The 13,136-nt window shown below is 59.1% G+C and overlaps 4 protein-coding genes across 4 annotated transcripts; all 4 read right to left on the reverse strand.

The window, feature by feature from the left end:
- Nucleotides 1-425: 425 nt before the first annotated feature.
- Nucleotides 426-2,751, reverse strand: ABB37_01540 (putative dolichyl-P-Man:GDP-Man5GlcNAc2-PP-dolichyl alpha-12-mannosyltranslocase; the record flags this gene model as incomplete). The annotated part of the gene is made up of 1 exon (XM_015798086.1): nt 426-2,751. The coding sequence occupies exon 1, from the start codon at nt 2,526-2,528 to the stop codon at nt 426-428; it is 2,103 nt and encodes a 700-aa protein (XP_015663606.1). The 5' UTR covers nt 2,529-2,751.
- A 407-nt stretch (nt 2,752-3,158) lies between these two features.
- Nucleotides 3,159-4,213, reverse strand: ABB37_01541 (hypothetical protein; the record flags this gene model as incomplete). Its single annotated transcript, XM_015798087.1, has 1 exon — nt 3,159-4,213. The coding sequence occupies exon 1, from the start codon at nt 4,152-4,154 to the stop codon at nt 3,159-3,161; it is 996 nt and encodes a 331-aa protein (XP_015663607.1). The 5' UTR covers nt 4,155-4,213.
- A 696-nt stretch (nt 4,214-4,909) lies between these two features.
- ABB37_01542 (hypothetical protein) lies at nt 4,910-9,609 on the reverse strand (the record flags this gene model as incomplete). Its single annotated transcript, XM_015798088.1, has 1 exon — nt 4,910-9,609. The coding sequence occupies exon 1, from the start codon at nt 9,053-9,055 to the stop codon at nt 4,910-4,912; it is 4,146 nt and encodes a 1,381-aa protein (XP_015663608.1). The 5' UTR covers nt 9,056-9,609.
- Nucleotides 9,610-10,245: 636 nt separating this feature from the next.
- ABB37_01543 (putative DNA replication licensing factor) lies at nt 10,246-12,852 on the reverse strand (the record flags this gene model as incomplete). The annotated part of the gene is made up of 1 exon (XM_015798089.1): nt 10,246-12,852. The coding sequence occupies one exon, from the start codon at nt 12,850-12,852 to the stop codon at nt 10,246-10,248; it is 2,607 nt and encodes an 868-aa protein (XP_015663609.1).
- Between the last annotated feature and the right edge of the window lie 284 nt (nt 12,853-13,136).

Raw genomic sequence — 13,136 nt, forward strand, 5'->3', positions numbered from 1 at the left:
CGTCACCGTGGTGTACCGCGAAAAACAAACAAACGAGAGGAAATAGATGGCGTGAGAGCCCACAGGAGAGAGGGAGAGAGTGGAAAAAGAAACGAGAAATCATCATTTCAGTGAAATGACGATCGCCGGGGGCGTGGTTCATGCAAAGACCTGTTGCCGTTGTTTTCTTCGGGTTTTTCTCTTCCTCTTCGCATGTATTGAGAAAGCGGTTGCTTTTACAGCGTTTTCTACATCCATACATGTTCGTGTTTGGAGGTGGGGGAAAAGGGGGGGGGGGGGAGGGGAGGGGGCGTACGACGAACCAGCGTCTTTCTGCGTTTGATCCTAGCGCGAGAGGGGAGGGGTCGTCGCTTTACAATTCGAAAAAAAGGGAAAAACAAAAACGGATGTGGATGGGCTCCTCATCTCTTTCTTCTCTGCCACAGTTACTTCCTTTTCTTTTCTGCCGCAGAGACAGCTTCGCGAGGGGTGCCAACACCACCACCATCACCGCTGCGGCGGGGTCGGAGAAGCACCACACGACTCCATACAGGCAAAATCAGCAAGCGGCGCACCTCGGCGTCGCAGGCGAAAATTACCACACCGTAAGCGACGCCGATGCACGCAATGGATGCAACGGAGGCCGTCACAACTCTGGACAGGATGAAAAGCGAGAGGAAAGACACCAAGATGCGCGCCGAGAACACGTGCGCAAACTCGTGCAGGTGAACCAATGGGTGTGCTGAGGTGGCTTCTGCACCGCTAGAAGTGGGAACATGCGAGGCAGCAGGCGAGATCACCAGCAAGTAGATCGACGCTCCGCAACGCCAAAGCATGTTCAGCACGTTCAGCAGCACCAAGACACGCACACTGTCGCCCTGTTCATCGTTTTTACCAAAAGACATCAATGTTGCGTAGCACACCGCGATGTACACAACCGTCTCGCCCACCATCCAACGCTGGAGACGCTGCAGCACTGCCGGTGAAGCAACAGCGCGCAGAAAAGCCTCGAGCAACCCATTCCACGCCATGATCGGCATTCCATAAAAGCAGCGCTGCAGCGCCACCGTCACTTGCGGTGTAGCCCAGCGAGAGGTGTACATAGTCAGCAAAAATGTGCGGGTGAGTGGGGGGCCCAGCAAGGCGAAGGAGAAGCCGACGTAGAAAGATACGCGCACCATCAACTTGAGGAGCTGCACGGCTGCCTGTTGGTGGCCCAGCGACGCCTCGCGACTCCACTTCACGAAGCACGCGTTTTCCCACACACGGAAGAGCAACCGTGCCACTAGAGAGCCGAGACTGTAGATGAGGTGGTAGTAGCCACGGGCCGACTCCGAGCCCAACGAGGTGAGAGCGAAACTCTCGCCTTCGGACAGGACAAGGCGAAGCAGACTCTCTCGCAGAAAAGTGAAGAAGAGCGCTGCCTCCTGCCGACACACGTCAATCGAGTCGGAAACCGAGTAAAAGCACCACGGAAACGCAAAGATGCCGTAGAGCCTCGACGCGGCGAACGGGAAAGAGGGCGATGCGGGGACAGACGGGTTCTGAGCATCGGCTTCGCTTTTCTGCGAGGATTTCTTTGGAGAAGCGCACCCCTCTAAGCAGGCAGCGCGCACCTGCTGCAACTCCGCACTGGCGCCGAGCCAGCGCGCAACCGGCAGGCCAGAGACGACGACCGTGTAATACAGAACGTGTGTCACGGCGTACGCCAGCTGGCCAAAGGCGAACGTCATGCGCGCCTCCCACAGCGTGCGCAGCCCGTTGCCATTCAACGGCTCACCGTCTACCTGAAGCGCGTCCGCGCCGCGCCGCTGAGTGGTGTAGATGATGGTTAGCACCGTCAACATACGCGCCGTCAGCGTGGCGCACTCGGCGAGCACCACCACGCGGAATAGATTGAGCGACTGCACCACGACGACGCACGGCTCCACAAACGCCATGAGGACGGTGCAGCCCATCACCGTCAGCTCGGGTAAGTAGGGGAAGAGCAGCAACGGGAGGCGCTCTACTGTGCCCTTCAGACCACCAGACTCCGACCCGTGAGGCAACGTGTATAAGTCCTGCTGCTGCTGCTGCTGCTGCTGGCTGACGCGGGCGTGGCGCATCATGGAAGGAAACATCGAGAAGCGGCCAAAACATACTCCAATCACCTCTAGCACCAGGGCGGCCACCACAGCCAACGCAACGGAGCACAACGCCATACTGATCATTCGGCGCACATTTGCAACATCCACCTCCGTGGAGGGTTTCTTTATCTGCGATGACGAACTCTTCTTCTCCGCGTCGCTGGTTGACGGCTCGGCCGCTGCCCGCCTGCTCTCCGCAACCTCATCGCTTTCTTCCAGGATGGACAACCGCGATGCCACGTTGCGCGTGGCTTCTCGCGCCACGAAAAGAACTGCATCGTTGTATACGTTGTACGTGAAGTAGACGCCATTTTGGTACGGAAGCAGCTTACGCGTCAGCAAGGTGCTGAGGGAGAAGGTGACTACTTTCAAGCCGACATTAAGCACCAGCGCAAGCACAAGCTGGCCTTTAAAGGTAGTCATTCGTGGGAGTGAATGAAGAGGGGGAAGAAGGAGCAATCGTAATGATGCAGCGTTGCAGCGTTGTGCGCGTGCGTACGTGCTTCCTTGTACGTTCGCGGGACGCCGCTGCTGCAGTATGTGGGAGTGAAAGAAAAAAATGAGACCACAAGATACAACTGCAAGACAAAGGTTGATGGTGCGGTGAAACACGCTACACAGTCGCAACAACGATAGCTTCCGCGCCTGCGATTAAAATTTGATGTGGGTACGCGTGTGCGTGCGTTGCGAAGAAGTTTTTGGCGAGAAAATGGCAAGAAGAGCTTCAGGCTCAACATTTTTCTTTCTTTTTTATTTTGAAACGCATCGAAAGCGACGCACGCACCGAACCACTCGTCGCCTGACTTTCAAAAGCGGTTCTATGCTACTGGACGCGCACTCCAAGGACGAATAGAACACACTTCGCAGTTTCGGCGAACGCAATCAACTACGCTATTGGCTCGCTGTTTCTTATGTCTGTTCCTTTTTTTTTAATGCTTCACATTTATGTTAATCGGCGCTACAGACAACGTTTACGTAGCGAGTCCGGCGCGGGGCCCCCAGCAGCCGGCGCAGTGTGGCAACGTAGAACAGCAAAGAATAGACGCATCCCAATTACTCGCCAGATTCAGCCGCGGTCTCCTCGACCTCGCTGACCATCGTTTGCTCCTCCGCCTCCTCGGACTTGAAGAGGCGGCGTCGCGCAAAAGTCAAATACGCGCTGTGTCCTTTGGAGACGAGACTGGGGCGGAACTTGATTTTGTCGTGGTCGCGAGTGTCACGCGCACGCTTGAACACAGGGTCGTAGAACTTCGTGAGCGCCTCGACGGTGCGGATGTCCACAAAGTGATGAGGCGCCGCCCGCAGCGCCTCCACCGTGCGCTGCGTCTGCTCCATGCAAGGAGAGAAGGTGCAGAGCATCCCGCCCTCTTTGAGCACGTGGCAGACATTATCCACCGCAGCCCACGGCGCGGGGACATCGAGGAAGATGGCATCAACAGACGCTGCCGGCACGCCAAAGCCCGTGAGAGGCGCCTCCATCGCCTCCACGTCCGCGTCTTCTCCGTCCACCACGTCGGCCGGCGCCACGTTCGTCGTGCACACGTCCCTCCACTGACTGCACACGAGATGGGAGTCCAGACCGTTGCGGCGGAACTCGCTACGGGCCTCGAGGCAGCGCTGCTTGTGGAAGTCGCACGTGTACACGCAGCCATCGGGTGCGACAGTCTTGGCCAGCGAGTGCGTTAAGCTTCCGCTGCCAGTGCCGGCCTCCACCACACGCTTGCCGGGGCCTAAACGAAGGTTCAAGAGAATTACCGCAATGTCGGTGTCGTAGATGATCTGCGTGCGATGCGGCACCGCCTGCGTCCACATGTCAGCGCTGTTCTGCAGAATGAGCACCGTGGGCTCACGTGGGTCATTTTTTTGGTTGCTGCGGCCCTTCACGCAGCCGCCCAACGGATGATCGATCATGTCGTTGTGCTCAAACTTGCCAGCTTTGCAGTGTAGCACGGCGCCGCGTTGCAGTTGAAGTGGCGTGACATTTTGATGGCCGTGGTAGACGAGCACCACGTCGCCCTCCTTTGCAGTCGTACCGCGCGGGGCCAACATCGTCTGTGCTCTACGGAGATGTGACGGCGTACCAACAAGTGTCGCCTGCTTTGATTGACTTGAGTCCACCGAAGAAGGCGCAAAGAGAAAAATAATAATCGACAATCCAGTACACAAGGTGCATTTTACCGGTGCGGAGGTTTGAAATAGAGTCGAGAGGGAGAGAGCGGAAAGGAAACGAGTTTACTCTGAAGAAGAACGTTACCAAAAAACCCACTGCTTTCGCAGTGGAACGAGAAAGAGAACCGGAAAAGCCCTCAGCGTCGGTTGAGGGGGAAGGGAGGGCGAGAGCGAGCACAACTTCCATCACCGTCCTCTTGAAGATCTTCCGCCAGTCCGGTGGATGAGCCAAGAAACACCGAACAGGAAAAAAAAAGCATCGATTATTATTTTTAAGTTCAAATGTAGCGAAAAGAAAGAAGAAAAGAAGCGGGATGCGCCACCAAGAGAACAAAAGCAACGTGTAAAAGTACAATTCAAAGGTATCCCCCACAGCGGACGCCAAAATGAAAGAGTAGTAAATCGAATTTCATGGCAGCACAGCAGCAGCGAGATCCTTTTCTTCATGCTTCGATTTTTACTTGTTCGCAAGTCTCAGTACCGTCAGCGAGTGATACTATTAAAGCAGAGCTGCGGCGCGACAGCATCGGGGGAGAAACGGCGGCAAAGCTCGCATGCGGAAACGTGCGAGCTCGGTGTGCCTTCTTATAAACGCAGCCATGAGCTTTTCCTCACTTATTGTTTTAGAGACAGCACTATGGGCGGCCGAATCTGTCAAGTAGATGATTCCACTTTGACGAAAGCGTGTCGTCGTCGCGCCGACTCGAATCTGGTCGGCTTGCGCGCGGTGAGCGCGGCGACGCTGCTGCCGCTGACCGCTTCTGCTGGGCCTGCTGTTGCCCCACTCTGGACTTGTGCTCGGAGTCGTGCCGTTGAAGAGAGGAGGAAAGACGCTGTCGTGAGCGGATCAATTGGGAACGAGACGTCGAAGCACCTTCGCCCACGTGTTCCGATTGACTGCGACGGCGCTGCAAGTCCTCCGCCTGCCCCGTCAGCAAGTCGAGCCGACTGCTCAACTTTGACAGGACTTCGCCCAACGGATCCCGCTGAAGAGCACTCGTCCGCGGTGGAGGAGGGGTGCGGGTGCGACGAGGACGACTCTGCTTCATTGCATAGCTGTCGTAGCCACCGCCCGGCCTGGAGAAGGACGCCGTCGCCGAAGGAGAAGGAGGGAGAGACAGACTGCGTTGCAGCTGCTGCACCTGGAACTGCTGAAGTTGACGCGCACGCTGCTGCTGCCACGCCTCGCGCGCCGCCATCAGAGCCGCCTGCCGCTGCTGCATCTCTTGTGGGTGTTCCCCGTAGTAGGAAAGTGCATCGGGGGAGGCTGGTGCCATGAGCGAGCGCGCCACGGAGGGAGCTGCGCTGCCGCCACCGGCGGAGAGAGGAAGGCCTCCGCCGTTCGACGGCACCCCTGCACTGGAAAGTGGCGGTGTCGTCGATCGCTGCGGCTGCTGCGACTGCTGGGACCGCGGCTGCACCCACGGCGATTCGCCGAAGGGAAAGGAATGATAGGGTGTGTTTTGCAGCGACGCCCCAGCCGCGGTTGGCGCGATCGGGCTCGGGTGGGAAAACATCGGCGTGCGAGCAACGCTGTCAGTGGTGGAAAAAACCTGCTGTCGCGGTGTGTTGAGGCCGGGGTTAAAGAGACCACCTAGTGAGGGACGACGGTGCTGGTTTTGCACCAGAAGCTGCGTTTTCGATCGCCAACTTTGCAGGTCCGCCTCCAGCGCCGACTGCTCCGCGCGGTAGCCGTCCTCCATGGAGCGCAACGCCGCCTCATGGGCCGTACGCAGGCGATACCCATTGGGCGGTACATCTGGGGAAGCGGCTGCCGGGGACAGAGGCGATGGCGTGGCCGCCGAGGCAGACCTGCGCGCGCTGTCCCTTTGCGCTTCCGCCGCAGAAAGCGAGGCGGCGAGGCGGATGTTTTGGTCTTTTATATCTCTCAGATGCTGTTCGCGTTCCCGCTGCCGTGCCTGCAAAGTGGCGCGCTTCGCCGCCAAGGCATTGCGTTCTGCCTCACGCTTGGCCGTATCCGCTGCCCACCGCGCCTCCTTGTCGGCGAGCTGCTGCGACAGCTGCGCACAACGAGTCTCTATCGCCGCCGTTGCTGTGGCGGCCGCAGCCGCAGCGGTGTCGGCGTTCGACCGCTGCGGGAGGGAAGCGGATGCAGAGGACAGTGACGCCTTCTGTTGGGCGAGACGCTGCGCAGACGCCACGGCAGCTGCAGCGGTGGCCATCATCTTCTGCTTCTCTGCTCGCTCGTAGGCGTCCATCTCCTCATCCACCTCCGCCTTCGCCGCCCCGCGCTCCTCCTCGTAGCGAGCAGCGAGGCGGGCCATCGATGTCGCGTGCTTGGCCTCCAGGTTCGCTCGCTCCGCCTTCGCGGCGGCGTGCACCTTTTCTTGTATAAAGGCCTCCTTCGCCTCCTGCTCCTCGCGGGCCTGGCGCATCTCCATCTCCTTCTTCCGCCGCTCGTAGGCCTCCAGCGCCAGTTGGTGATCGGACAAGAGCTTTTCACGCTTCGCACTTGCCTCCAGCTGCATGCGAGCGTGGCGGGCCTGCACTTCCTGCACGTACAGTTCCATCTCCGCCTCCACCGCCTTGGCAACGACGGCGCTCTGTTGCTCGGCGGTGGTGGCCGCGGCGGCCATGGCGGTCTCCTGCGCGAGCTGCGCCTTCAGCTCTGCCTCGAGGTGGGCATAGAGTGCCTTCTTCGCCTCCAACTCCGCAGCGTGCGTCGTCTTGAGTTCTTCCAAGGTGGGGCTGGCGAGCGCGTCGGCGTCGCTGCGGGTTGAGGAGCCAACGTGCCCACTCGCACCGAGGGAGGGCACCGACGACACGGAGACAGCAGCGATGGCGGCGTTGCGCTCAATGAGGAGTTGTGCCAGCCGCTCCTGCCGCTCCTTTGCACGTGTCATACGGATGCGGTTCAGCTCCTGCAGGTAGGTGACGCCGAATGCGGACGATGTCGTCCGTGACCCGGAAAAGCTGCCGCCCTGCACCACCACAGACATCGGACGATCGCCTGAAAACGATGGCACGCGGTTTGTCATGGAGCTTTGAAGCCCGCTTGGAGAGAGGGGTTGCGGCTGCTGTTGCTGGCGCGTCATTTCAGAAAGGGCGGCCTCGCTCTTGATCCGTACCGCCTCACGTTCTTTTTCCGCCTCCGTCTCGAGATCATGCAGTTGCGCGGCCTTTGCCGCAGTAATGCGCGTCAGTTCTTCACTGAGGGATGGCGAAGGAGCCGTTGCGGCAGCGTCGCTTGCTGCGTTGGGGCTGCCAGAAGCGACACAGTTGGCTTTCGCCTTTTCCGCGAGTTGACGCTCAAGGTCTTTGAGTTGATACTCCAGCTTCCTCTTTTGGGCATCAACATCTAAAGCCATGGCGCGCTCCGCTGCGTCCATCTTGTGCAGCGACGCCTGCTGTAACGCCTGCACCTTTTCCTGGCCTTCACGCGCGATCTTCTGCATGGCGGCGGTGTGCGCTGTTTCCTCTGCGGCCATGGCTGCGTCGTGCTGCCGCTTCATCGTCGCCTCAAGGTCTGTCCGATGTCTGGCGAGTTCGTTCTGCATCTGCTCTTCGATTTGAGTGCGCTGCGTGTTGCCGCTCGCCGCGCGGGCCGCCTCCGCCTCCATCCTCTGCAGTTTGCTCTGCAGCGTCTCCTCCTCGCGCTCCATCGTGCGCAACTCGTCGCCGTACAGTTCTTCGCACTTCGCTCGTGTCTGCTGAAGGCGGCGCTCGCGCTCCTCGTCTTCTTGCTTGGTCGTCGCGGCGCGTCGGGCTGCGTCGGCGGCGCGCATCTCCGCCACGTCCTTTTCTTGCAGCTGCTGCAGGGAGGCCAGCGAGCTTTGGTGGGCCTCGGCGAGTTTCGCCTTCTCCGCCTCGAAGGCACGCTGAACCTCGCGCTGCACCTTCTCCTCCATCGCCCGCTCCGCCTCCGAGACGGTGCGCCGGGGTGCCGACAGGGAGGCCGCCGGAGCTGGGGTAGACGTGGACGACGACACCGCCGGCTGCGGGCCTCCTTTGCGAACGGGATTGCCACCACTACCACTGCCAAAGCCCACACTACCGGTGCTGCCTGTTAAGGGCGAGGCGGCACTCGACACGGAAGCCGAGTTCTGACGGTCGTTGAGGGTTGTCGCGGTGGCCGTCGCCGACGTGCCCTGCTGCAGGTGCGGTGAGGCGGTCTGTTTCGCCGGTTTGCCCGACTTGGCGCCTTTCTCTGTGGCGTTGCGACTGCCCGTGGACAGTCCGGAAGCAGCAGGTGTGGGGGTGGGGGTGAGAGGAGAACCGGCAGCCAGTCCCGTGCCTCGCGTGGTCGTGCCCGCCTCCGTCATAATAACACGCGTCTGTGGTATGCCGCCTGCAGGACTGGAGAGCCCCAGCCCGCTGCCGCCTCTATCGAGGTTGCCCGTCGTGATCGTCGTTTTCCCTGACGACGTTGCTGGTGCTGTCTTTCCCTTTTTGAGGGCTTTCCCTTTCTCCTGCTCGAACCGTTGGCGAAACAGGCTGTCCATGGGGTGGTCCCAGCTGCTCTCGCCTGTCTTGAAGTTGAAGTAGTAGACCTCGCCATCGTTGGTGCTGCACGGCTTCCATTCCTTCGGCAGGGGCGTCTTCAGACCCTCGCGCGCGAGCCACAGGTACTCGGCATCTTCGGGCAGATGCATGCCGATCCAATCCGCAAACTCTAATACCTCTTCCTCCGTCGGCTCGTAGTTGGCATCGACGTGGTCGTCCAATACTTGAGAGACGGTACCGTCTTCGGACACGTACTCCTCCCCAGCTTTGGGGATGATCACATCGGTGTCATTCTTCACCGTCTTCACAGGCGGCATAAGGACAAAATCTGCAACACGCCGGCGGGGGAACCACAACGACAAAAAGACAACGATGTTGGGGAGGCGCCAAATAAAGGGAGTGAAAGCGTTAAAGAAAATCTACGCCTCTCGCGTCCAGACGAAGCACCGGTGATAGCGCACAGATGGCGAGAAGGGAGAAAACTCAAAGCCAAACCAACGCAACTCAATATAATTGGAGGACTAAAAAGGTAAAGAAAGCTTTGAATGAAATCTAACGCTCTTGCTTTCGTGTATTAGGTTTGATTGTGTGTGTGTATGCGTGCGTGTGGCTCCATATGTTGGCGCCAGTGCGGATAAAGGCGTGCACACAAAACAGATGAAATGAACAGCAGGGAACAGTTCTATAGCTGCCTGACCACGTTTCGTACTACAAGAAAGGCCGAAGATACCCTGGCAACACACATCGCGGAATCGCAACACTGTCGAGCCGCTTGTTGGGCGCAGCAATGAATGTAACGAATCCAGCAAGTGTTATTTCCTGACGCATATCGCGTTTTCCCCTTCCACGTTAAGCGACTGTAAACGTGCGCTGGGATGACGGAGCGAGCAGTGACAACAATCGTAGTAACAATAAAAGCGTGGCAGAGTATCGAAAAGGGAAAAGAAGGTGTTACCCTGCGTCAGAGCAAGCAAAAAAGACTCCACCTGCATCCAGTTTATTGCCGCATTTGCCGTTCAAAACGAAGTAATGCGCCCTCGGGTCCCCTCGTGCCTCTCGCGGTGCCCGTGTGGTCTTCTCGCTCTTCATGAGCTCGGCATGTCTGACGCGGAAGAACAAATATACCTCTTTATGGGAGAGAGACCTTGCAGACGTGTGACGTTGTTTTCAAGACCCTCATAGCTGGAGAGGTCCCTTTTTTTTGTGAACAGCTGTTTTATTGATGAGTTGGCGACAAATGTGCCACCAAGCGGGGAATGCAACGATTCGTGCTTCTACATCAGCCACGACCAAAATCTATGTACTTTCCTTCTATCGCTGTGCACCACTGCCCAAGTTCATGAGAACTATTTCCTTTCTATGAAAACAAGCACCTACGCTTCTCTCCAACAGAGTCTCGAGGCGTAACGCCCTTGCAGATCCAGCACCCAGGAAACGGCATCGCTGTTTCAATCCGGAAAAAAAAAAGAGACACAATAGTTTGTACTGCCTCACTCTTTTGTGTGTTCTACTGCGGTACGTCCGGGTTGAAGTTCGGATCGAGGAAAATGCGGGGCGCGTCGCCCTCCTTCACGTCCACCTCCAACAACTTGCCTTCCTTCACCAACTTCGACAGCACAAGATTCACGTAGCGCAGTTCCGCCTCCAGCAGCGGGCGGTTCAGCGTCTTCACTTGCTCGAGGTACCACGTCACCAACTCCTGCCGAGTCGGAGCCGCGTCCTCGCCGAGAGACTTGAGGTGCGCAACGAGGCGGTTCACGATGGCGAAGTAGTGGTCTGCCTTGATGCTGACTTTGCGCCGCGGGGGATCAGCAGCGGCGGGGGAAGTCGACAAGGCATCCGCGCCCGTGTTGGACGCCTCCGCGTACGCGCTCTCCGCGCCGTCACCGTGCGCTGCCTCCGGCTCACGTTTTACAGTCGTGCTCTGCTGCTGCTGTCGCTTCTGCAGCTCCGCCTGGTTGGAACTCCCGTCCTCCCCAGCCCCATCGGCGAGCTCTACTTCCGTCATATCTAATGTCGACAGGGACTGCCGCATGAGCTCCAGTGCCACTTCGACGTGGGTGGGCCTCACCTCCTCGCTCATGTAAATCTTCGCGGTCGCCTCTGAGAGACGAATCATGCTCTCGAGCAGACGTGTAGTGACACGGTACACCTTGCTTCGGTTCGACAGGGAGTCCTGCAGTCGCATGTCGCGGTAAGCCGCAACGATCAGCTGCGACGCTTCTGGGGTAAGTCGCGGGGTCAGCGACCGGGCGTAGCGCAAATACAGCTGGAAGTCCTCGGTTGTGAAGGGCGGGCGCACGGCGGCTCCGCCGAAGCGGTGCAGACGCAGCAGCTGGTTGGCAATTGCGTAGTCCGCGTCGTCGCCAGAGTCGTCGACGATGACAAACATCAAATCGAAACGGGACATGATGGGTGCCGTCATGGCGATGTTCTTCTGCAACGGCCGGCGGCGGTCGTACTTGCCGCCAATGGGGTTCAGGGCAGCCAGCAAGGACGTCTTCGCGTTCAGCGTCGCCTTGATGCCGGCCTTTGCGATGGAGATGGTCTGCTGCTCCATCGCCTCGTGAATCGCCACCTGATCCTTCATCTCCATCTTGTCGAACTCGTCAATGCAGCAAATCCCGCGGTCACTCAGCATCAGCGCGCCCGCTTCAATCGTGCGCTCGCCTGTGTCGGCGTCGCGGGTGACCGTCGCGGTCAAGCCGCTGGCCGTGCTGGCCTTGCCGCTCGTGTACACCCCACGTGGCATGTTTGCCGAGACCCACTTCAAGAACTGCGACTTCGCCGTGGAGGGGTCGCCAACGATGCAGGCGTTGATGTCGCCGCGCAGCGTAATACGCTCCACCGTTGTCTTCGGCACCCCGCCCACCATCTGCAGCAGCAGGCCCAGCTTCACCACGTCGTGCTTAAAGACGTTCGGTGCGACGCACGACGTCAGGGCCTTGAGAAGGTTGTCGTGGCGCCGTATTTGCTGCACCCGTTGCCGCTCCGCCGGCGTCAGCACCACCTCCTCCCTCTCAGACGCCCCATCGGTGGCCTCCTTCACCGCGTGCGTCATCTTGCGATCGTCTCCGTTGCCGTCCGTGATGGTGGTGGCAAGGAAGCACATGCGGTAGCTCAAGTCCCGCACACCCAGTGCGCGTAGCCCTGTGGCGCCCTCCATGTCGGCCTGCGCGTCCTGTTGTGCCCTCTGCCCGCCCGTCATCTGTCGCTGCACCTCACGTCGGTTGGCGAGGTTGAACAGCTTTGCGACTTCCGGGACGACAATCGCGCAGCCGACCGCCAGCACGCGGTCACCGGGCTTCGCCACCTCCACCGCATCGGCGCGGACGATGACCTCCAGCGTGCGCGGCATGCATCCTGCCGGGATGTTGTTGGCGTCCTCCTGCATACGCAGCTTTTGCCAGTCCCCGAAACGCGTCTGCGGGTGATTCGGAATCAGTTGGAACTTGTTCTTGTTCTCGCACTGTGTGTTGCGGCACGTGGGCGGCTCGGTGTAATGGAACTGCTGCTCGATAGGTAGACTTTCAGTGCCGCAGTCGCTGCAGCGGAACACGCCCACCAGCAACTCCGGACGCACCTGCGAGGTGCGTGTAACGACGCCTTTAATACAACACAGCTGCCCCACAAGCGAGGCACGGAGAGAGCGGATGGTGAGACAGCGAGGAACGTTCGAGAAGACGAGGCTCGGATAGCAGCGGCCGCGGTTGCCGTACTCCTCTCCGTAGTACTGCAGCAGCACCTGGTGAAGCGCCTCGTTCAGAAAAGAGGAGAAACGCTGGTAGTCGGACTCGATCACGGCTGCGGCGTCCTCGTCGAAGCGGATCAGATCGGCCCACCGCACCACGCAGGTGCACCAGCTAGTGGAGGTGCTGATGCGTTCCATTTGGGCAGTAATGTAGTGCAGCGAGGTGTCACCGCCGTCGACGCCGCTGGTGGACGGTGCGGCGAGGCTTTGGTTGGCGCGTAGAACCGGATCGACAAGGCGGCTCAAGAAGAGGTGAATGGCTTCGCGGACACGTACGCCGTCGGTGTCCACCTCCAGCACAGGTGCGACCTCTGCCGTCGGCTGCGGCAGAGCCGGGTCATCGCGAATGTCCGGTGGATTCATCGACGCCGACGGAGCCCTACAAAAAAGGGTTCGTTCCTTTGTGGTGATCTCCGTAGGCGGCCTTACGCCTCACCGTTTACTGAACTCGTAAGCGATGAAGGTGGAGAGCTTTGCAAAAGGATATGAATAACAGCAAGAAAAAAAAAGGACGGTGGAGTGCAACAACAACGTTTGCAGTCGAAGCGTACACCAATACTTGAGTAGGCCAAGCTGAGACTCTCAACGCCTTCGGCATCAAAAAGGTTGAGGAGCTCTCAAAGTAGCAGGGAACTGCTCTCCTTGTG

Source organism: Leptomonas pyrrhocoris, assembly GCF_001293395.1.
Source record: "Leptomonas pyrrhocoris isolate H10 chromosome Unknown, whole genome shotgun sequence".
Lineage (NCBI taxonomy): Eukaryota > Euglenozoa > Kinetoplastea > Trypanosomatida > Trypanosomatidae > Leptomonas > Leptomonas pyrrhocoris.